This window comes from Tachysurus vachellii, chromosome 12, assembly GCF_030014155.1.
Source record: "Tachysurus vachellii isolate PV-2020 chromosome 12, HZAU_Pvac_v1, whole genome shotgun sequence".
NCBI classification, from domain to species: Eukaryota; Metazoa; Chordata; class Actinopteri; order Siluriformes; family Bagridae; genus Tachysurus; species Tachysurus vachellii.
In genome coordinates, this window is record NC_083471.1 from 10007985 (window position 1) to 10032124 (window position 24140).

At 40.0% G+C, this 24140-nt stretch overlaps 1 protein-coding gene across 1 annotated transcript in view; it reads right to left on the reverse strand.

Moving 5' to 3' along the window:
* The window catches only part of LOC132855416 (E3 ubiquitin-protein ligase rnf213-alpha-like), a 63205-nt gene that overhangs the window by 25609 nt on the left and 13456 nt on the right, over positions 1–24140 (reverse strand). Inside the window, exons 18-39 of the mRNA XM_060884347.1 lie at positions 22880–22975; positions 22374–22487; positions 21906–21926; positions 21650–21800; positions 19998–20171; positions 19566–19682; positions 18779–19335; positions 18265–18421; positions 17639–17856; positions 14242–14385; positions 13750–13920; positions 11526–13047; positions 11179–11372; positions 10524–10679; positions 6633–10160; positions 6398–6534; positions 6106–6204; positions 1470–1585; positions 1118–1243; positions 935–981; positions 435–576; positions 69–207 (exon numbers count right to left, since the gene is read on the reverse strand). Coding sequence (XP_060740330.1) covers positions 69–207; positions 435–576; positions 935–981; positions 1118–1243; positions 1470–1585; positions 6106–6204; positions 6398–6534; positions 6633–10160; positions 10524–10679; positions 11179–11372; positions 11526–13047; positions 13750–13920; positions 14242–14385; positions 17639–17856; positions 18265–18421; positions 18779–19335; positions 19566–19682; positions 19998–20171; positions 21650–21800; positions 21906–21926; positions 22374–22487; positions 22880–22975 — 8126 coding nt within the window. The remainder of the gene's footprint in view (positions 1–68; positions 208–434; positions 577–934; positions 982–1117; positions 1244–1469; positions 1586–6105; positions 6205–6397; positions 6535–6632; positions 10161–10523; positions 10680–11178; positions 11373–11525; positions 13048–13749; positions 13921–14241; positions 14386–17638; positions 17857–18264; positions 18422–18778; positions 19336–19565; positions 19683–19997; positions 20172–21649; positions 21801–21905; positions 21927–22373; positions 22488–22879; positions 22976–24140) is intronic.

Sequence of the window (24140 nt, forward strand, 5' to 3'; positions counted from 1 at the left end):
TCTTTTTCTCATTATTATGATTATAATACCTCTAATTCAAATAGACTATACGCGATATGTTTATGTACCTGAATGAACTGCCTTCGGCAACAAAACGATCAGAACGTGCCTGAGCAACAACCCAGTTCTCTTTTCCTTTCTTTTTCTCCAGCTCTGAGAGGAAACTGACTATTCTCCTTTCCAGTGATTTAATAAAAGCATCAGATGCTGTTGAAACAAATTCATTAATGTGTACATTTTGTCATCCTACTGATAAAAACACAACTGAATAAGCTAGTCATGCACTAGAGCTTGAACATAAAAATGATGAAGCAAAGGCAGCTGCTTATAACTTTGTTTCTATAGAGGGATAATTAAATGCCACACAACACTGAAATAGTGAGGCATCATTTCCAGTTACTCAGTAAAGAGATTGTTTCCAGTTGACTTCTCACCAGAGTATTTGTTCTGTAGCAGCCCATGGAGAATCTCTATACGTTTTGTTGCTCTTTGTGTGTTATCTGCTTTGTCGCGTAGCTGCATAATTCCCTTCTGTAAAGACTTCTTCATTAACAAGTGTGTGTCAACCAAGACATGCTGCAAGGAAAAAAGGTATAATAAACATATATTGATTTAAAAAAGAATCACACAGAACAAATTTCCGAACATAAAGCAAAATAATTCCTTTCTGTGGACAATATAAACATTAGTGCTGTGTCACAGGCAGACCAGAAGCCCCGAACACTGGACTCAAAGTCTAGAAAAAGTGATGCTTAGAGGGATGCAATTCACACAGAGGTAAGCAAGGACAGGTCTAATTTTCACAGTGACAGTCCAACAATGGAAAAATGTGGCAGATCCCTCTACATCTGCTGAAGCTGAACGTGGAGTGCAGTGGAAGAAAACACACACACACATACACACACACACACACACACACACACAAACCCCTTACCTGTTTTTCAGAAAATGTGGTTTTAGGACTATCCACATCAGGATTGCCTGTAAATATGTAAAACAGTTATATGTAAAACAACATTATAAGTATAATACAAACACTATATGACTATAACTATAGTAGACTACAGGGCAAAATATATTAAAATTGCAAAAGGCTGCAAAGTGATATCAACAGTACCTGCTGCAGAATTGGAACTTTTTGCGAGTGTCTCTGAGACAGTGGTGCATTTCTGCAGTTCATAAATCTTTCCTGGAAATCCTGGAGTTCCGATTAGTTCATCTATGTGTAGTGAAACCCAGCCGTCTAAAAGGAGACACATTCAAAGTGACATTTCAAACATTCAGAAGAAGCCCTTATTCAGAGTGACTTACAGAAGTACTTTGGAGTCTATAACGCTAGTTAACCGGGTCTGGATTCACAGTGTACAGGTTATGTATAAACCTTTATAAAGGTTATTGTGCACATTATTTATAAAAGCTACAGCTTTGTTTATTGCACTTTGCATTTAAAAATATTAAACAGAAATAACCTCCAAATGTAGCAATATATCCACAGCCGCCTGAAATCCGAGGGAGCCTTGTGAGAAGGACAACATCAAAAGCAGCTCCATGTGAGGCTGAACATCTGATCCGTGAAATGCTGTGTCTGAAAGTTTCACACATTTAATAAACAGGAAGCTTTTAGATGAACTATTAAGAGATGTTACATTATTACTGTGGTGTATTTACAGACAAATTAAGGTTTCTAATCAGCATCTACACGACCATCTTGTGACAAAAGGCTTCCAATAAAACGCTAGTTTATTTAGTTAAATTAAGTCACATTTATAAATATGTACAACAGTAATTATTCAGCAGCATATAAACCAGCACATCCTTCTATTTAGCAGAGTTAATTGTGCCTACATCCTGTGTGCTGGATGTAAACATTTTAATTATGCTCACAATCTTAAAGTGATTTGTTAACAGAATAAAATAAAGCAATGTCTTAATAAGCAATGTCTTCAATAACTTGTATTGAGTTAACCTCACGGCAACAACTACAGACTATGAGCAAGGCAAAGCAGCAAGCAAAATGTGAGATCAACAGGAGCATTACAAAGAGAAACAAAAAGTGTGACCCGGCCAACAGAGGGTTCTAGAGACCTCCAGAGGACTGGCTTCTGCCTGGAGACATGGAATGTAGGGTTGATCGTCATGGACTGGGGCAGCTGGAGGTGGTAAGCCATGTGATTAATCTGGTCCACTACCACCAGGATCACACTCATTCCCTGGGAGCAAGACAAGCCGGTGATGACATCCAGGGATAGGAGTGACCACAGACGGGACGGTATAGGCAAGGGCCAGAGCAAACCCTGTGCTTGCATCAGGGGACCTCTGAACGTTGGGGTCCTCTGCCTGGGGGTCGCACTGGCAAGAGAGTGTGTCTGGTTTGACATTCTTCGAGCCAGGTTTGAAAGAAAGGGTAAAATCAAACCGAGCTAAGAACAGGGACCACCTGGCCTGTCGAGGTTCAGTCTCTTGTCCTGCTGGATGTAGGTCAGGTTTTTCTGGTCCGTCTGGATAAGGAATGGGTGCTTGGCCCCCTCCAGCCAATGCCTCCACTCCTCCAGAGCCAATTTAATGGCCAGGAGCTCACAGTCCCCTACATCGTAATTCCTCTCTGGCACCATCAGCCAGCAAGAGAAATGTGTGCAGCTCTTCTTTGCTCCTGACCGCTGGTACAGAAAGACCCCTACTCCTATGTCAGAGGCGTCAACCTCAACTATGATCTGGACCTCTGGATCAGGCACCCGAAGCACGGGGGCCGAAATCAGCCTCTCCTTCAAGGCCTCAAAGGCCTCCTGGGCCTCAACGGTCCATACAGTACAAACCTCCCCTAAAGCTTCTTGGTCAGAGCGCAAAGTGGAATGGGCAAGGTACTAAATTTGCCCACAAGGTGCTGGAAAAAGTTAGTGAAGCCCAGAAAGCATTGGACTGCACCGACTGAGGATGGCTGAGGCCATTCCTTGGCCGCCCTGATCCTGAATGGATTCAAGCTCAGGCCATCCGTAGAGACCAAAAAGCCCAGGAAAGTGGTGGTATTCACATGGAACTGTGATTTCCCAAGCTTCATCTATTGGCCATTCTCAAGGAGAAGCTGCAAGACTCGGCGGACCTGTACGACATGTTCCTTCCATGAACTGCTGAAGAGGAGAATGTTGTCCGGGTATACAAAGGCATTCAGGGTCTCCCTGAGGACCTCGTTGATGAGGTGCTGGAAAACTGCCAGGGCATTTATTAACTGCATATGAGAGCCACAGACCATGACTGACTGCATGGCCCAGTCATAAGGCGTAACTCGGAAGCCAGAGTGACATATAGTGACAGCTGTTCTGTAGGAGGGCCAATGTGCAAGGTGTGCCGATCTGTCTGCATGGTTATGTGCCCAGTTCGGAAATCAATGGTATAGCTGGCTACCGAGCGTATGCCCTGGCGTATGCAAAGTGGGGATGAGGTCAGAGTTCCTATCCCAATAGGGTGGTCAAAAGTGCTTTGCATCGATAAATGAACCAACCATAGGATAGTCAGCCAAACGGCCATAGCCCAGGCAATTAGGCAATTTTGGGAACTGAGAGGGCTGCATCTCAAACACAAATAAATACTGCATGATGAATGCATTTTAGCCCCCTGGCAGCCCTGTGGCGGGGGGGTCGGGGTTCTGGAACTGTAGAAGCGACCGTCTCCAAGCTGCTGACCTGAGGAACATCACCTGAAGGGCTGTCTACAGCTGATCAGAAACTTGCTGAACATATGGATAGGGAGTGATGACAGGATAGGATTAAAAAGGTGCAAATATAAATAATGTGAAAGTGCAGAGGGTAAGCTTGTGACTGTATATATATATATATACAGGGAGTGCAGAATTATTAGGGAAGTTGTATTTTTGAGGATTAATTTTATTATTGAACAACAACCATGTTCTCAATGAACCCAATAAACTCATTAATAGCAAAGCTGAATATTTTTGGAAGTAGTTTTTAGTTTGTTTGTAGTTTTAGCTATTTTAGGAGGATATCTGTGTGTGCAGGTGACTATTACTGTGCATAATTATTAGGCAACTTAACAAAAAACAAATATATACCCATTTCAATTATTTATTTTCACCAGTGAAACCAATATTACATCTCAACATTCACAAATATACATTTCTGACATTCAAAAACAAAACAAAAACAAATCAGTGACCAATATAGCCACCTTTCTTTGCAAGGACACTCAAAAGCCTGCCATTCACGGATTCTGTCAGTGTTTTGATCTGTTCACCGTCAACATTGCGTGCAGCAGCAACCACAGCCTCCCAGACACTCTTCAGAGAGGTGCACTGTTTTCCCTCCTTGTAAATCTCACATTTGATGATGGACCACAGGTTCTCTATGGGGTTCAGATCAGGTGAACAAGGAGGCCATGTCATTAGTTTTTCTTCTTTTAGACCCTTTCTTGCCAGCCACGCTGTGGAGTACTTGGACGCGTGTGATGGAGCATTGTCCTGCATGAAAATCATGTTTTTCTTGAAGGATGCAGACTTCTTCCTGTACCACTGCTTGAAGAAGGTGTCTTCCAGAAACTGGCAGTAGGACTGGGAGTTGAGCTTGACCCCATCCTCAACCCGAAAAGGCCCCACAAGCTCATCTTTGATGATACCAGCCCAAACCAGTACTCCACCTCCACCTTGCTGGCGTCTCAGTCGGACTGGAGCTCTCTGCCCTTTACCGATCCAGCCACGAGCCCATCCATCTGGCCCATCAAGACTCACTCTCATTTCATCAGTCCATAAAACCTTAGAAAAATCAGTCTTCAGATATTTCTTGGCCCAGTCTTGACGTTTCAGCTTGTGTGTCTTGTTCAGTGGTGGTCGTTTTTCAGCCTTTCTTACCTTGGCCATGTCTCTGAGTATTGCACACCTTGTGCTTTTGGGCACTCCAGTGATGTTGCAGCTCTGAAATATGGCAAAACTGGTGGCAAGTGGCATCTTGGCAGCTGCACGCTTGACTTTTCTCAGTTCATGGGCAGTTATTTTGCGCCTTGGTTTTTCCACACGCTTCTTGCGACCCTGTTGACTATTTTGAATGAAACGCTTGATTGTTCGATGATCACGCTTCAGAAGCTTGGCAATTTTAAGAGTGCTGCATCCCTCTGCAAGATATCTCACTATTTTTGACTTTTCGGAGCCTGTCAAGTCCTTCTTTTGACCCATTTTGCCAAAGGAAAGGAAGTTGCCTAATAATTATGCACACCTGATATAGGGTGTAGATGTCATTAGACCACACCCCTTCTCATTACAGAGATGCACATCACCTAATATGCTTAATTGGTTGTAGGCTTTCGAGCCTATACAGCTTGGAGTAAGACAACATGCATAAAGAGGATGATGTGGTCAAAATACTCATTTGCCTAATAATTCTGCACTCCCTGTATACGTATATATACGTATATATATATATGAGACCCAAAAAAGTGAGGGTGAAACGCTTGTGTTGACGCAGGATGCCCAAAGCAGCTCCCTGAATCATGTGACTGAAACTCTATCGTTACACCAGGCAGTCATGGAAGAATCAGTCAGGGATGATCACAGAAGCGTAAACTCCTTGCTTCATGGAAAATTACCTCTCAGAGCAATGTGCGCTCCAATACAGGTTATTACTCTGAAAATTCAATCAAAATGCTTCTTCTTTTCGACCTCCTAGTGGTTATATTACCTCTTAGAGCGCTATGCCATGCAGAATTTTTTTTATAACTCCTTTTGGTGTGTATACATATTGCCTCTCAGAGCGCTACGTGTTCTGATATGTATTACTGCTCTAACTCTGGCACAGACTATATCTACAGACCGAGTGCCGAAACTCAGGGTCTTAAATAGCGGCGCGCACAGGTATCGCGAGTTGCGCTACTTGCAGGTATGTGACCAAGGGCCTATAAAGAGGCATGCTGGTGGCCATGGGTTTGCTTGACAGGCACCCATGAGGTTACTGTACATATTCCTTGGTTGTTTTGCTAATCTTTACTTCTTAAGTGCCAGTTTTTAAATGTCCAACTCTGCTTATAAACAAATTTAATACTTGAAAACATGCAAAACCCATGAACATACAGTACAGTAATATATTATTCATTGGTTTCTGTTTTTACCTCACACAGAAGAGAAGTCGCTGACTTTGTTTTGGATCATTAAAGTAAGACTGCAGAAGCAGGAGTTTGCGTGCTCCTGCATCAGCAGCAACAAATTCACTAAAAGAAACAAAATCACTTTGGTCACAATACTGGAAAGCACCAACAAGTCTACAGATTATCTTTTAGAATAGTATAGATGAATTTGTTTACTTAAAATCATTGTAAAATAATTCTAAGATATTTCTATTGTTTATATATGTATTATTATTATTATTATTATTATTATTATTACATCCAGTAACATTATTACCTCACTGTTTGAGAAAATGACTGCTCTGTGTAAAATTCATTCAGCAGGAAGAGACAGGAATCACATTCCACAATGTCAAGCTCCTTACTGATTTTCTCCACATCTCTTTTATTGAGCAGTCGAGAATATGTGGATACCTGTTTTAAATAATGAGTCATAATAAAACAATTAATTCAATGCATTATTATATAGAATTCTATGAAGTGACAAATACAAATACACATGGAAAGCAAACCTCAAGGGAAATTCCATCGGTTTCCGTCTCTCTGTATTTTCTTAAAGCTTCTATTAGGTTGCCATGTGGCTGCTTTGCAAAATACACCTCAAGAAATCTCTCAGAATGTTCCTCCATGTAATTAGTTGCTCTCAAAACTGAATCTGGGGTTGCACACTGTAGAAGCATTTCCTGGGCCTTTTCAAGAACTTTCACTCTCTCATCTTGATCCAGTTCCTGGGACAATATTTGTGGAGCGCACACCAGAAGGATAGACGCGCATGTGTCTTCTGTGTAGCCAACTATAGTGTCGTATTTCCTACTGGTGGTAAGGAGCTGGTTTTGTTTATTTGAATCCCGTGTAACAAATAGGTTTAGCCAGTCCTCCAATTCAGTCTTCATCTCCTGAGCATGGTCTGGGAGAATATTGCTCATCTCCAAGCAGTGTTTTTCCAGTCGATTTAGCAGTGGTGTTGGGAACTGCTCATACACTGTTCTCTTCTCTTCAATGACAATCAGTCGAAATTCATCTTTGACTCTGCATTTAACTCTATGGGATCCTAGTCCCAGGTCGACGTAGTAACTCCCACCTAATTTTACGTAGCACTGATTCAAAGCATCATAGAGACTCTCATATAGGCTCTGAATATTGAGAAGGACAACTGACCTTCCTGTCTCCATGCATGTTTTTACTCTGTTTACTGTGCGACAAACCTGAGAGTATTCCTCATCATGTGGAAATCCTGAGCCAAAGATGATTTCAACACTGCTTTCATCAATGATGTTCTGGGATTTTAAAATCTGAAGAGCAGCATGATTGATTGTCGGCAGAAGAAGGTACCTGGAAGTAAATCCTGAGGTCCTTATGTCCAGGTTTTCTCTGAGAAGTGAGACCGTGTCACATTTCTTAGTTCTTGATTTATAAAGAGTTGAAAAAATGTCCAAAACATTGAGAGAATCCAAACCATCAAAATTCCTTTGCACAGCTCTCGTTAGATCCTCATCTGATGGACTGCCATTTTCTGTAACGGCATAAGACACAATCAACTTTACGAGACTGTAAAAATCCCTGAGTCCAAAGAATTCAGTTTTCTGTTCTTTAAGCACTTTTAAGTAGAACTGGGTAAGCTTTGGAATCAAACATGCAATCTCTGTATTGACTGGTTCCTTATCACTTGAACAAATGTCACGAGCTGTGCTTTCCAGCTCCTCTGTCTCAGGAGATGTTCTCAGAACCAAAATACCACGATTCATCTTTGCTGGATCCAATGACCAGTTGGAAATTCCAATAAATCCAACTTTCTTGAACTCATTAGGACTTTCATCATCAACACATCCGTATTCCAGGAGGGGGTGTAATGTTTTCAGTGGCATTTTTGGAGAGTCTTCTGCCAATCCAATTTCATCCAGGACCACAACAGCAACATATTCGTTCAAATTTTTCTCATTCTGAAACTGTGCGCACTGCCTGAATATTGAGATGATGCCATCAGGAGATGAGTGTGGGCTGCACTGGAATGAGGCCAGCTGTGCCTGCTTGTATCCTTTAAAAAGATCATTTGGAGAAGCCTTGCCCTGCATTGCATGAGCAGCAATTGTCTTGGACAAAGACTTTGAGCTTCCAGGTTTTCCAACCAGAAACAAAGGGATTCTTAAGTTCATGCACACAACCATCATGAATACATTCTCTTTCAGAGCTTCATTCTTTGCCACTGAAGTTGGACAGTCGACGTTTGAGATGAATGCATCTTTACAAAGCTCAATCTCTGTCCGAATATCACTGCAGGACAGAGAGAAAGCTTTTGAAACTTGTTCCAAGTATTCATTTCGTTTCTCTAGTGAAGCCATGTAGCAGACTCCGACTGCAAGTATAAGAGATCGCACCAGATCATCATCAACGCCTCCTTTGTTTCCTCTAATTTTGTCGATTTCCTTAAATAATTTGTGCCTTTGTTGATAAAACCACATGACTGTTTTCAAGCATCGCTCTATGTCTCTGAGACTGACCATCCGGCATTCATCAGTAAGCTCTGCCATATGCTTCTGAGAGGCAGAGATTACCTTTGTAAATATAGCCTGCTGTTCAGCATTGGGGAGGTTTTCTTTGCAAAAGAAAGTCTTGACCATCTGTGTGATATAAAGCTCCTGTGTGAGCTCATTTAACTTTCCAAAGTCCCACACCAGAGGAGTAAGGCTTGGTGGTAATGGCTGAACTCTGTAGACCAGCTGACGCATTGGTATCTGCCCAAGTTTCTCCTCCGTATTCTCACTTCTGACTCTGTATCCCAGTCCAGCTCTTTCCAGTTGCTCTATGGCCTCCTTTGAGTGCTTTCTGTAGGGATTACACGCTGCAATGATCTTAAGGCGAGGTGCATCAATACGTTCCCCATTCACCGTCTTGTCACACATCACCTCTTTGATTGCATTAACAGCTTCTGTTGTATTAGCTTCATCAAAGAACAGCACTGTATCCAAGTTATACTTTTCGTTCTCTTTTGAAATCTCGATTGCCTTCCTCACTTTCTGGTAAATGACCTCTGATGATGTGCCTCCATGCACTCGCACTACAATCAGATTTTGTCTCTGCTTCCCTGATCTCAGCAGGTCACACATGAACTGGACCAGTCGGGTCTTTCCACATCCTGTTTCTCCCATGATGATCACAGGAATGTCAGATTCAAATCGAAGGTGAATCGCAAGGATTTTCATCACATTATCTAAAGTCAACTGATACGTATCATCTGGATCCATCACAGTACTGACTCCTAGCACTCTGCCAATAATATCAAGTTGTTCAACACGGTGCAGTTGCTCAAAGTTAATGTTAAAGGGCACTCTTTGAGCTGACAACTGGCTAAAAAGTCTCTTATCAATAATCCTCTTTTCCACTACCACCTTAGTCTGAGCATCAACTGCATCTAAATTGTGAATGTGGAATCCTAAAAACGTCATGGACTCATTATCCGCATTGAATAAGATGTAAGGATGTGCCTGTTGTTCCCATCGTCTTCGCAGCTGAAATTCTCTGAGAACTATGTCTTCTGCTGCTCCATCTTCTGCTGTCTCATCACTGTCATCCGATGTCTTCAGAGATCTCATGGAAAAATCCTTGGACATTGTCATCATGAATTTCACAACAAATTTTTTAAAGCCTGTCAGGTCATCTTTTAACGCAGCGCTACAAAAAATAGACTGCTCACATTTCTTCAACTGACTGTTTAGAAAGTGTGTAAAATTTCTGAGTTCTCCCCAAGATGGGTTTTTAATGTCACAGAACTGCAACAGGCACTCCAACCATTCTTTTGGTGAATCTTCAACAGATCCAGGACTGAACGAGAAGTTCTCCAGTTGGTCTTGTTTTAGTCTGTAGATTTTAAAGTACTGGTAAGTGCGCTGAAAGGCTTCACTACGAAACTCTGCATTGTCCATGAGCTGGTAGTCTTTATCATGTGATCCTTGCTGCTCTAGGTGTCTCAGGGTTTCCTCAGGGGAAAGACACTTCACAGATGGCAACATTTCCAAAAATGCATCTTCTACTTGAGATGAAATCTGAGAGTAAAAATAATTACAGAAGTAGTTATGGTTTTACTAAATGTTTAAAACCAGATCTTAATTCACCTTAATACAATATTTATAAAAGGTAACTTTAATACATTAGATTTTAATTAACCAAGTTTTTTTTCTAAATGTCTAGAAAACTGAATAAATATGAATACACTACATGAAGGACTCGCCTTTTAACATTACAGGATATATACAGTTGATGTTTAAACCCACTTGCTAGAGAAGCTTGTGTGTGTTTATGAAATAAAAATGCATTATAATAAAGCAGAATCCAGTCCAAAAATGAAATCAGGAGTATCTAGCATTAAACAACATATTTACAGCATTAAATCTAAGCCTGGTGATTACCTCAGAGCTGTGCCGGTCACATTCCCTGTGCTTTCGTTTTGTGTATTCCACCAAGTAAATGTGGGAGTGATTGTATCTCCATATGATCCCATCAGGGCTCTGGAAACACCTCAACACAAACAGCTGCAGCAGAAAGGTGTACAGTCCTTTTGTCACCTGAACAGAAAATTTAGTGCGGGAGTCAGTAAATGATATACAGTACAGCAGAGTTGTGTTCACAGTAGACTAGATGTGGGGAATGTCTCTCAGCCTTTAGCGATTTATCGCCATTTAGCAGTGTCACAGAACGGCCTCCATCACACAACTCAGGACAGAAACTCCCAGCTGTCATGTCATCTCCAGAATCAGCATCAAGCTCCATTTCCCAGAATGCACCATGAACTACAAACAGTGACTACAACACCCACACACTAGGTGTAGTGTCACATACACAGTTACCAGCTAACTGATCACACACCTTTTTACAACTGATGTACCAACCCTTTATTCTGGATTATTTGTGATGTTTTTTCAGCACTTCATGAGCACACTTAATAAATTGCAAACCACAAGATTACTGCTTAATAACCAGTGCTTTACTCTCTTTGTGATTCTGTTTTAAACTAGGGTATCGAGATTACATGTTGCCAACATATTATACAATAAAAATACTAACCACAGGAGGAATGTCAAAGTGAAAGATTCTCGGGAATTTGTCTGTGGGTTTGTCCTCATACTGCCGCAGCTCAGAGACAATGTCCTCTGTCCTCAGGTGCGACTGGTTTATACGGATTGTTTTATGAGTAAATCCTGCACTTCTGAGGCTTCCTTCAGACTCTTTCACAAGATTATTCACATACAGGGATTTTCCTGTTGTAGAACACATTTAAAAAAATAATCAAGTCCAAAAGGACACAGGTCCAGAACATTCAGCTCATTTGAGAAACACACACAATCAGTTTAAAATAGCACTTACAAGTGTTATTATCTTTCTTAATTATATTTAATTTGAAGGGTTCTTACCCATTCCTGCATTTTCTGAGAAAATGATTTTTGTTTTCAGCTGAAATTTATCAGGTTGGTTCAATTCTGTAAATGCAGTTCCAGCTTCTGAGGAAGTTTGGTGCTTGTGAAGGAGGTACTGTTTAATTTCCTCATTTTGATTTGGATTCTCGGTAACCGTCCTCTTAAACATGTCAAAAGCAGTGGCAACATAACTGTGATATGCCTTTGAGTCACAAAAAATAATTAACTGGTAATCGTTCTTAGACGCGCCTCCCTGGACATGTGACTCCTGAGTTTTTTTGTAAAAAATGGACTCGAAATTCCGAGACACATCATGATTTAGTTGGTCTGCATTCAGTAAGCAGTAGATCTTCTCATGTGTGCTGCCAGTTTGTACAGCTCTCCTAATGATCAGTTCCACCTCTTCTGCAGTCGTCTCAGAGGTACAGACCAGAATTTCATCATAGGTTGGCAATGACTGCTCTTTATCACTGTACAGTGATAAGCAAAGTGGAAGCATTTCAATATCTTTACAGGAAATCAGGTTGGGTTTGCCCCTTTCCAAAGTGATTGGCAGTTTTCGTGTCACAGTTACTTCAGCAGATTTAGCAAGATGGTTCATGGTTTCTCCAAGAACATCTAAGTCTACAAACTTGTCTGATACGAGTCCTGAGAGTTTGTTGTGGTATGTCTTCCAAAGCATTACAATCTTCTCATCAGAATTTTCCAAGTTGTCAAATGCTGCTGCAATCTGCTCCTGTGTCATTGAAAAAGAAACTTCTTCTGTCGTGAGTCCACCTTTGAATTTCATTTGATTTTTAAGGACACTATCCCGCCTTGTCTCGTATTTCTCACACCACTCATTAACCCATTCTTCATCATTCTGATGATCATCAATGCATTGCATCACACTGTCTCGATATTCCTCTACAGTCCTTGAGTCTGTATCTCCTCCTTCTACTTGCTCATCTTCCTCACAATATATAATTGCTGCTTTGGTCTCTTCCTCTGTAAAACCAGTATCGAGAAAATACTCTATCATGTCTGGATAATCACTGAGGAACTTCTTAAGCTCGATTGATGCTTGGGATCCAGCACTTTCAACTGGGGTTTCGAGTGCTCTGGTGAGAGCGTTCTGCAGATCACTTTCTTGGATGTCGTCCTTCATGATGGCTAACATGTTGAGAAGACTAGTGCTAATGTTCTTCCACCCAATCCGATATTCAGCCACAGAGCAACACAGATAGACTAGCTGCTTTGCTGTGAAGAAATTTAAGTAGTAGTAAGTGTTCCTTTTCTGCTCTGTGTACTTTAACCATTCACAGAGACAGCTCCTCATGCTTTCACACAGTCCTTTCAACTCAACTAGCAACGATCTGTGACCTTTGATCTCTACATTTGCAATACCAAACTTCACCCATATTTTAATATCATGTGTTTGTTGGCAGTAGGCAGTCATCTCCCAGTCTTTAAAGAGAATATGTCCAGCATCACGGAGGTCAAGGAAGCACTTTCCCACATTTATTATCTGCTCCAAAATCTGAAAAAAAGAGATAAATACTATAGCCTTTTTTTTGAATAGCAAGTGTTGTTATTACTGCGGTAGATCTATTGCTCTGCACAGCTTAGTTTCAACACACCTGACTTTAAAATTCCTGTTTTCTGAAGGTCTTGATAAACCCGAGTAATGATGTTAAAGTAGGGTTATTTTCAAATTTTTCCATGGTATTGCAGAGGAATATGTTAAATATTCTGCCTTACCAAGTAATGGCCTGTTCCTTAAAACACCTTCCAGACATGATCCTCCCTGCTCTTTAATTAGTCAAGGTTGTCATTTCTAACTTAGGTAGCTACATAACTGGCTAACAAATGATGAAAACAACAAAGATTCTCTAAAAAGTCTTTTGTAATCAGATGTTTAACCTTTAGCATTACTCCAGTATTTACTAACCACATCACTTTGCTTGACATTTGAGTGAAGAATTTGGATCAAATTGATAGGATAAAAAGTAGGGATGTATTTGGAATTTGCAAAAAGCTAGGAAAAAAGTAAAAAAAAAAAATGTTAACAGATTTTGCCAGAAGAGGAATGAAAACAAAAATGAAATGAAACTAACTTGCATTTGATTCTGAGCCATTTAGTTTTTAAGTAAGTTTTATGTGTGTGTGTATATATATATATATGTAAACACATCACAGCTAAAAGTGGTGGAGAACATTATAACTCCAATCATAAACCTACCTCAATGTAGGTTGTGATTTCATCCTCTCGATTTTTAACACTGACAGTAATCAGCATCAGCTTGTTGTGCAGATCTTGAAGCTCAGCAAGACCGTATGTTCTGTATTTTGCATCCTGTCCATCAGACAACTTTTCCTTGCACCTTAATGTGAGGCAATTTTCTAGATTAATCTTAAAAACAAAGTAAAACATCATTAGGGATTGCATCTAGGGGGTCATTTAGTACAACTAAACCACCTTTTGCAAGATAAAATTTGTAAATTTGTATCTACATTAAATTGTAAATTTGTACTACAGTAACTATTGGTTACTTTTTGTTTTTTTAATTTATTCTAACAAATAACCATAAATAAAATAAGAAACCATAAACAGCTAGAGCAGCTCTATGAAGAAATGTAAGAAAAGAGAATCTCATAACACTGGGCATTTGTAATATATGCAGTAAATAAGCTATAAACTGAGTGTAATAAGTAACAGATTTGAATATTTCACCTTTCTCTGCGCATCAGATGGAATTTTGATTATGTAAATCCCATTGTCATTGATATCTGTGGCCTGTTGCAAAGACGACCTCTCAACAGAACCATGAGTCTCATAGGCAATTTTGAGCCACTCCATGTTGGTGCAGGAGTCTTTCTGTTAAAAATATTAGAACATGTTTATAATGTAAGGTGACAGATAGAGGTATAACATATCAGACCTATAACATATTAAGGTCACATCTTCGACCTTAGAAATATTGCCAAGCTGAGAAACATCCTGACTGTATCCGATGCTGAGAAGCTAGTTCATGCTTTCCTGACCTCTAGACTGGACTATTGTAATGCAGTACTAGGTGGTTGTCCTGCATCTTTAATAAATAGGCTACAGTTAGACTAAAATGCAGCTGCCAGAGTTCTTACCAGGACAAGAAAATATGATCATATAACCCCAATTTTATCAACTCTACACTGGCTACCTGTTAAGTTTAGAATTGATTACAAAAACTGCTGCTACTTACATACAAGGCTCTTAATGGTTTAGCTCATGTATCTAACTAGTCTTCTAACACGTTACTGTAATGAGTCTGTCTGTGTTTCTGTCCTGTTTCTGTCTGCTGTCTTTCCCGGTTGTTAATTGTTAAACCTGCCGAAGCGCATGGACCTGCCGAAGCGCATGGACCTGCTGAAAGGCCCGAACCTGCTGAAACGCCCGAGCCTGCTGAAGCACATGAACCTGTTGAGGTTCCCGAACCTGCCGAAGCGCCCAAACCTGTTGAAATGCCTGAACCCGCCGAAGCGCCTGAACCCGCCGAAGCGCCCGAACCCGCCGAAGCGCCTGAACCTGCTGAAACGCCCGAACCTGCTGAAGCGCATGGACCTGCCGAAGCGCATGGACCTGCCGAAGCGCATGGACCTGCCGAAGCGCCCGAACCTGCTGAAACGCCCGAACCTGCTGAAACGCCCGAACCTGCCGAACCCGCTGAAACACCGGATCCAACCGGGCCGACCGGGTCGACGGAACCGACCGGGTCGACAGAACCACCCGGACCGACCGGGTCAACCGAGCCAGCCGGACCGACCGGGTCAACGGAACCGACCGGGTCAACAGAACCAGCCGGGTCTACCAGGTCGACAGAACCAGCCGAACCGACCGGGTCGATGGGACCGACCGGGTCAACCGAGCCAGCCGGACCGACCGGGTCAACGGAACCGACCGGGTCAACAGAACCAGCCGGGCCTACCAGGTCGACAGAACCAGCCGAACCGACCGGGTCGACAGAACCAGCCGGACCGACCGGGCCAACCGAGCCAGCCGGACCGACCGGGTCAACGGAACCGACCGGGTCAACAGAACCAGCCGGGTCTACCAGGTCGACAGAACCAGCCGAACCGACCGGGTCGACGGAACCAGCGGTCCCCAGCTTTGTCTCCCTGTCTCTGTCAGTCTCTCCCTTTCCTGTCCGTCTTTACAGGTTCAAAGCGCCTCCAGCACCACCCTGGCCGCCAACGCCGTTATGGTCTCTGGCCCGGCCTGCGGCGCCACCCTGGTCTCCGGTCCTGCTCTGGTCGCTGGCTCTGCCTGCGGCGCCACCCTGGTCTCCGGTCCTGCTCTGGTCGCCTCCTGCTTTCGCCGGCTCCGCCCTGGCCTCCAGCTTCGCCGGCTCCGCCCTGGCCTCCAGCTTCGCCGGCTCTGCCCTGCCCTCTACCGCCACATGGACCTGGCCCGCCTTCCCGCCCCCTGTTCCGCCTCCGCTCCGCCGCCCTCCGGTTCTGCGTTGGAGTGTCTGGAATCCACTCCTAGGGGGGGGCTCTGTAATGAGTCTGTCTGTGTTTCTGTCCTGTTTCTGTCTGCTGTCTTTCCCGGTTGTTAATTGTTTGCTCCGCCCACTCTTTTGTTCCCATGGACATTAATTGTACTCCTTCATCCCCTCAGGTGTGTTGTCTTGTCTCTAATTAGTTCTGCTGTGTGATTGGTTCTTGTCTCTTATTTATACTCTGTTTGTTCACTTCCCTGGTGTTGGTCGTTGTCTGATGTTGGATGTTGGTGTGCCTGTTCCTGTGTCCTGTTAGCCCTGTTTGCTGCCTTGTTCTGTCTGCCTGTCTGTTCATCTGTTTCTTGTGTTTTGGACTATTAAACTCTAAACTGCATTTGGATCCTCACTCGCCTTTGTCCTGCACCGTAACAGTTACAATCCTTCACGCTCTTTAAGATCACAAAACTCAGGACTTCTGGTAGTTCCCAGAATATCTAAGTCCACTAAAGGTGGTAAAGCATTTTCATATTTAGCTCCCAAACTTCGGAATAGTCTTCCTGATAGTGTTCGGGGCTCAGACACACTTTCCCAGATTAAATGTAGATTAAAAACTCATCTCTTTAGTCAGGCATACACATAATACATCCCATAATATTGTGCTCTAATACATCAGACTTGCACATTTCATGAACACCAGATATGTTAATCCCTCTCCACTGCTTCTCTCTTTCTACCCATCCCGAGGCACCCAGAAATTGTACCAGCTCCTATCGTCTTCCGCGCAATGAAGATTTTGGACCTCCACTGAGATGAGGCCGACTCTGTGAGTCCTGAGGCATCTAGAGATCTACCAGCTCCAGTTAGACTCTGCGATACTAAAGAGGAGATGTGAACTCCATGTGATCTTCTGCATCAATACAACATTTGTTTGACTGTATATTTATAATCACACCTCCAGTGTCACCCATATGAGGATGGGTTCCCCTTTGAGTCTGGTTCCTCTCAAGGTTTCTTCCTTTACCATCTAAGGGAGTTTTTCCTTGCCACTGCTGCCTGAGTCACCTCAGACTTGCTCATTGGGGATAAATACATACACATTGTGAACTAAATATATCTAATATTAATCTTTAATTTTGTATTTTATTAATCTTTATTCTTTATATTAACCTTCTGTTCTATGTTTATGTTCTGTAAAGCTGCTTTGAGACGTCAATTGTAAAAAGCGCTATACAAATAAACTTGAATTGAATTGTCTCTGAGCTCTGCAGACAGTTACTTTGACCCCATGACTTGCACTGATCTGCATTTTTGTTATCTGCATTTTTCTGCATTCAATTAATTTAAAATGTATTTTATGCCATTAGTATGCTCTGTCTAGTTCTTGCACTCCAGCTTTAACACACCATGTCCTTATGGAGCTGCTTTGTGCACAGTGTCATGCTAGATGAGGGTTTGAGTTTCTTAGTTCCAGCGAAAGGAAAAAGTAATGCTATGGCACACAGAGACAATCTGTATAACTGTGAAGAACCACATATGGGTGTGATAATCAGGAGTTCACAAAATTTTGGCCATACACTGCATCTCTCTCATCTTACAACAGCTACGTAACAGCCAGCACACTTTCTGTCACAAGAGTTTAAAATTTCATCTTACTAGTTTATTCTGCAGCTCTTTGTCACTTTCCAAAGCACATCCAAGCTTATTGATAGCTTGCAGGAGCTCTTTAGTACCAGATCTTTCAGACAACTGATATATGAGTGGTGCAGCAGCAGATATGGCATCTCTGAAATAGCACACTTTATCAATGTCCATGGCATTTTCTCCAGCAGAGATTGAGGCCAGCTCCACAAATGCTGTTAGCTCTCCGGTGTCTAAAATTAAAGAGTAAAAGTAAAGTAATGAATAAACTACTAATTACTGTGGTTTATCAATGGTTAACAATCATTTCTTAGCATTGATCTGTAAGCATTTTCTAAATTCTAATAATAACATAAATCTTGTGTCAGGAATGGTGGACAACCCAAGGCATTAGGCAATAACAAGGTCAAAATAATCAAGACACATCAGTGCAACTACCAGTGACAATACAGGGGTAGAGACAAGGCATGAATCAAAACAAAGGTAAACAAAGCAAACACATGAAATCACGGAACAAAGATGAGATGAGGCGAAAATTATAATCAGAATTCCTTTTAAAACATGTCAAATCAATTATACTTGCCTAATACATTTAAATTAAATTATCATTACTATTATACCTAAGGTTTCTAAACACTTACCTTTTATAATTTCTTTAATCCACGAGATGAATCCTCGTCTGATGCATTCATTAAATTGTCTTAGAAAGCTATTTGTTTCCTTTGGAATTTTCTTCAGTTCGTTTCCAGCTTTGGCCACATTTTCAGTGAGATCACACAAGCAACTGAAGTCCATATTCTGTAATTACATATTACTACAATTTAATATGTAACATCAGAAGAATATTTATGATTACAAGCATTGCTGTTCCATGACAGATGGAAAAGAGGTTAATCTTTTCAGTTTCAATTGTAATAATCAAATGTATTGTTGATGATCTTTTATCTTGACTTGATCCAGTTTTGTCTATATGCTTTTAATAATGCTTATATTCAGGACAATCATTTAAAATGCTAATTTGTCCTGAAAAGTAACTAGGTCTAGGGGAAAAAACAAGTCACTTTCAAATTTAGATCTAGTTCCAGTGTAAACTCATTAAACATGCAAAAGAAAAACAAAGCATTCAGCAGTTGAAATTCTTTCTATTCTGCATACCTTGAGTTTATCAATGTCATCAAACTCTCCACACAGCCCGAGGTTATTTTTTAGTTCAATGATCACTTCTGCATTTTCTTTTGCAGACTGAAGAGTTCTATAAAGTTTAATGTGTTTATCTGTCTTGTGAATCCATTCACGTGGATCCTCACTGAACACCTCTGCCATTGTATTCAGTTCGTTTGACATGCTATCTAAATATTTTCCTAGTTTACTCTTCAAGTCCTGAAGAGTCATCGAGAGGTCCCTCAAGGCCTTGTAGGAGTTTTTAAATTCTTCAAAGGCTGGTTTGTAAATATTATCGTAGACTTGGTCAAGTGGAATTAATGGAACATCCTTAAACTCTGTGTTCTTGGCTTGTTTTGCTGTTTCTCTCCACAGTTCTTTGAAATATGTGCTTTTAGACAGAAAATCAATCTTTTCAAATGACTGTATATTGACCAAATATGTGTCACTTCCAGGTTCGTCGCTGGTCAACATGCCCATGATAGTTTTCAGTGATCGTTCCTCCTTGTCAAGCTCGATTGACAAAGTTGTCTCAAGTTGTATTACATCAACTGAAAAACAATGATAAATAAATGTTTTAGTGCTGAAAACAGTCTTTAGCAATGATAAATTCACCACAGACCAAACAGGTAACAGATATGACAGAAAACTGGGGTTTTCAATCAAACAAAACCACTGTATTTTATTTAAATATTAAACATGTAAAGAATGATACTGTCAGTGAAATATAAAATGTTGGAAGATTGAAATACAACTGTTCAAAAAGAAACAGACACTGTACCTGGCATGCCTTGGTTAAGGTCATAGAGCACCTTCACTTTTCTTTTCTGGCCTTCAAATTTTTTAAAATCCTCCTCTGCTTCCTTTATTGTCTTCAAAAATTTGTCCATGTTTTTTCCTATACAGGAAGAGTTTTCATAAAAATCATTTGGTTTTAGAGAACATTGAAATGTTTGTTAAAAAGTAAAAACACTCTGTGGGACTTTATCACATATGCTAACAAAAAAAAATTATTTAATGCATAAAATGTAACCAATGCAATGTTTTGTGTGATTTAAACACTAGATTGTCTCCTTCTTTCAGGCGAAATATCGGTAGACACAAGTACTGTACACATTTTTTCAACCTAAGATATATATACGTAATTATTTGGTGTTGAGATGGGAACTAGAGAAAAGGCAGAATTTAAGAACATCAAAACTTTAAAACTTACCTAGGAAGTAATGGTTGGCATGTTGTTTCCTTTTAATGATTTCATTAAGTAGTCTGCATGATATTGACTTGTTTATCATTTCCTCGATCAGTTGGTCCATTAGATTGTGAGCTTTCTGTATTAGTTGTTTTGTTGGGAGATGTGCCATACAGATATTTTCCATGCGCATTTTATCTGCAGAAATGTTCAAAAGTCTCATTACTCACCAGAATTGTTATTAATACACTTTAACCTACATTTTGAAAGTGCAGACTAGGTCTTGAACTAAATAAATTGGACTTGCTGTTTCAATGCTTTAGGATTAGAGAGGTGATGTTTGACAAGGGCCAACATCCCGGCTCTCCAGGTACATTTAGGGCATTTTGGGCTATCTGTATGACAGCTTCCGCTGGGAGTAAACCTGTCCACCAGGTTCATAGTATTTTCATACAGCAACTTAATTACACTATATTGCCAAACATATTGGACCATCACACACAGAACTCCTTAAAGTACTAGGACTGAAAGTTTTTCTTTTGACACACTCTGAGGACAAAAGTTTAAAATCAAAAGATGATTATGGGATGATGGATCAGAAGTTTAGCTTTCATTTCCTGATATTTACATCTAGATGTGTTATACAACATTTGTGTTATACGACATTTTGTTCACAACTATACAGTACATCTTGTAACGCACAAGTGATACTGATACATGTGACTGGAACCAAGATGAACCTCTGTGATAGAAAGGTCAAAATATGTAGAAAGCCCTATCTGCTCAAGATGCATTACATACAAGCTTATAAGTAAAACATGGCAGTGGTGGTGTCATGGCATGGGCTTTCATGGCTGCTAAATCTCGGCAGGTATCGGCAGAATAAATTCATATTTCTAGAGAACATTGTCTGATACAATCAGTAGTTCAGCGGCAGTGAAAGCCAATGTCATGATACCACCACCATGTTTTACTGAATGTCAAGAGACACATTCAGAGAAATTAATCAAATTTAATTAGAAGGAACTTTCAAAACAGACTGATACTCAACACAGGACTTCATCAGCAGAAATAGAAGAAGGTTTTAGAGTCAAGTCAATCAGCAGACCCTAAATTAGGGTACTTATTTGAAGAGTACAATTTCAATACTTACTACTACAATACAACAGTCCACCTAAAATGGGGTGGTCTGCCTCCATGCTGTTTAACACATCCAGATGTAAATATCAGGAAAAAAAATTATATATAGTCTATAAGAGTCTAACAAAAAGCATTTCTACAACCAGTGTGTTTGCTCTAAGACTTAGTACTATGTTTTAGGTTATTTTACATAAGGTGTTCATAGTTAACATGAAGAAATTTGCTAAGAAATATATAATTACCGTTAAGTACTTTAAGGCTATTATTACAATTTATAAGTAATTGTCTATGGTCTATTACCATATGTTCTGGTTTTATTTATTTTTGACCATGTTTCATAAATATTTTAGTGAAGGAGTGTCTGCTAGATGTTATTTTTATACCAGTAATTTCTGTACTGGTATTGACTGTCCACATTCCAATACTGTGTCATCAATAGTCTAAAATCTAATCATCATTAGTTAAAGCTCAAATAGACATACAAAAATACAAATGACAAAAAACCTCAGTAAAAAGAAAGAGAAACAATATCTTACCCACTGTACGAAAAATCTCTCTCAGCTGTTCATCATACAGAAGGAAAAGAAAGTCCTTGTCGCTCCACTCTAGGTCACGCAGCTTGCTTTGGATAACGAAGGACAGTAGTCCAGGTTTAGTAGACTCTGATATTATGTTAAGGAGCTCCCTCTGTTTAACATCAAATTTCATTTGTTAAGATCATATCACAAAACAATCCATAATAATAATTATAATTTGTTTTAGACTTGTATTGTTTAACTACTGAAGTCTCACCCAAGTAGACTGGCTTCCTTTCTGATTAAAAAAGGGGAAAAAAAGGAAAAAACACAAATAAAATAAAAAACTGCCCAATTTAGGTCTGGTTAATAAATTCTTTTGTCACAATTTGCTGCAGTGTTTTTACACATTACACTTGGCACTGGGAGCCTGATATCTAGTGTTGCTTCCAGTGCTGATGTTAATGGACTAAAAGCTGTAAGTGTTGATGGTGTGTGTATGTGTGCTTTGCAAGTAGACAACTTTTTTTAATTTGCACTAATTAATACATAGACATTAATCCAGAAAGAGATCAGTGTTTTGCAGCAATGTAACTATTTTGCAGCTACAGAAAAACATAACGATAAACAATAAGCTTATGCCCATATGTTTATGCTCAAAATCAAAAAACTTTTTGCTTATCAGGTTACTAATCATTCTCAGTTTGAAGGCATGTTGAAAACATATACCTTCAATGAACCTTACCTCAGTGACCTGCTTGTTAATTGCATTTTGAGCACAAGTTAACAAGCAGTCCTCCATTGCTGGACAAAGATCAGTATAAGTACAGCAGTATCGAACTTGATCAGTTATCTTTTTCTGGTTAAAGAAAATAAAAAAATAAAAAATTAATACATATAAAAGGTATAAAAATGTAGATATACAGTTACACAGAAATTATATAAATCATGAGAATGCTAAAACATGAATTGTAAATAAATAGTATAAAGATTTAAACTATGTGGAAAACAATTAATGAAATTCAACAGTTTACTGAAATCAATGAACATACTAAAGCCGATACTGCAATAACTACAATGTACTACATTCTTCTGTATAGATTATCTTGTTTTTACTTTCTGTAAGGTAACTGATACATCATGATACATTTCATTTGTATACTCTTGTATATTTGTTATTCTAGTTGGTAGAACAAAGGTCGTGGTTCACTATGTGTTCTTGTTGGGTCCCTAATTTAAAATGAAACTTGCCTTTTGTAGATGTTCTTTGAATTGCTTCTTTAGAACTTCCTCCCAGTGTTTTTGCCAAACTTTTGGCAATTGAAGTTTAAACACTGCACTCCAGTGCTGAAAAAGAAATCATATGCGTGTCAGGACTCAGCCCGGACTTTTTGGCCATGTGCATTTGTTGTCATTCCTCGTCACGTGTCTGCCCTGCCTTCGCCTGCTCCTCCCTGTCGTCACACCTGATCCTTATTGTGTTATCATTGTCTTTTATATTTAAGTGAGCCGCGTTGCCAATGGCAGCGCGGAATCATTAGTTACGTTTATCCCTTCGTTATGTCTAGTCGTTGTTAAGTGTCGTCATTTGTATTATTTCAGTTATCGTCATTTCTGTCTTTGTCTTCTTTATTTATTAAACCCCTTTCATTTGAAGCTATCCTGCGTACGGGTCTGTCTCCTTCCTTCCCTGGTTGTGACAATGCGTACAGTAATGTACACAATATTTTTAGATCAGGGGAGGTTCTAGGATTTCATCTTTAGAGGGGGTTTAGCCCTCAGTGAGAATTTAAAACAAGAAGAGTTTTATATTATATGACTACATAGTAAGCCAAAAGTTATGGTATTATTTAAAATGGCAAAAGTGGACACCAAAATTTTATGCATGATGTAATGATGCCAGTCTTTATTCAAATCAGTTCATGTATGTGTGCATTCTCTACAAACAGTGTGTCCAATGAATGCAGTCATTAATAAACATATATTCACAAGGCAAAGACCAAATCAATAAATGTTATTTTTATTTAGTATTGAAATGATTGTTTGCATTAATATTTTGTTTGTGCTATCAACTCTAGTAATAAGAATAGTGAAATTTCACTGCTTTTGGTTGCTGTCTTTGCGGTTTTCCGCCGATTAACGTTATAGATAAATGCCTTCAGTTCTGAATGCGCGTGCACGCTGCGCGTGCCTGAGCTTCTCCGTTCAAATAAAGCAGACAGCTGATGACGCACTTTTGAAAGATTACAACGCAAAGTAAAGTAAAAAAATTCGCTCTTGGATAAAACTGATAAATAATTTTCTTTTCCATCGACATGTCCATTTTTTATTTTTGAAAGTAAAAATTATACTTATATAATCACAGACAGGGGGGCTGGAGCCACCCTAAAAAGGTCTAGAACCGCCCCTGTTTTAGATTATATTTTATGTATAGGGTGGTGGTAGCTCAGTGGCTGAATAAGTCAAGTCACCTTTATGTCTTTTGTCTGTGTATATTTTAAAATAATGACAT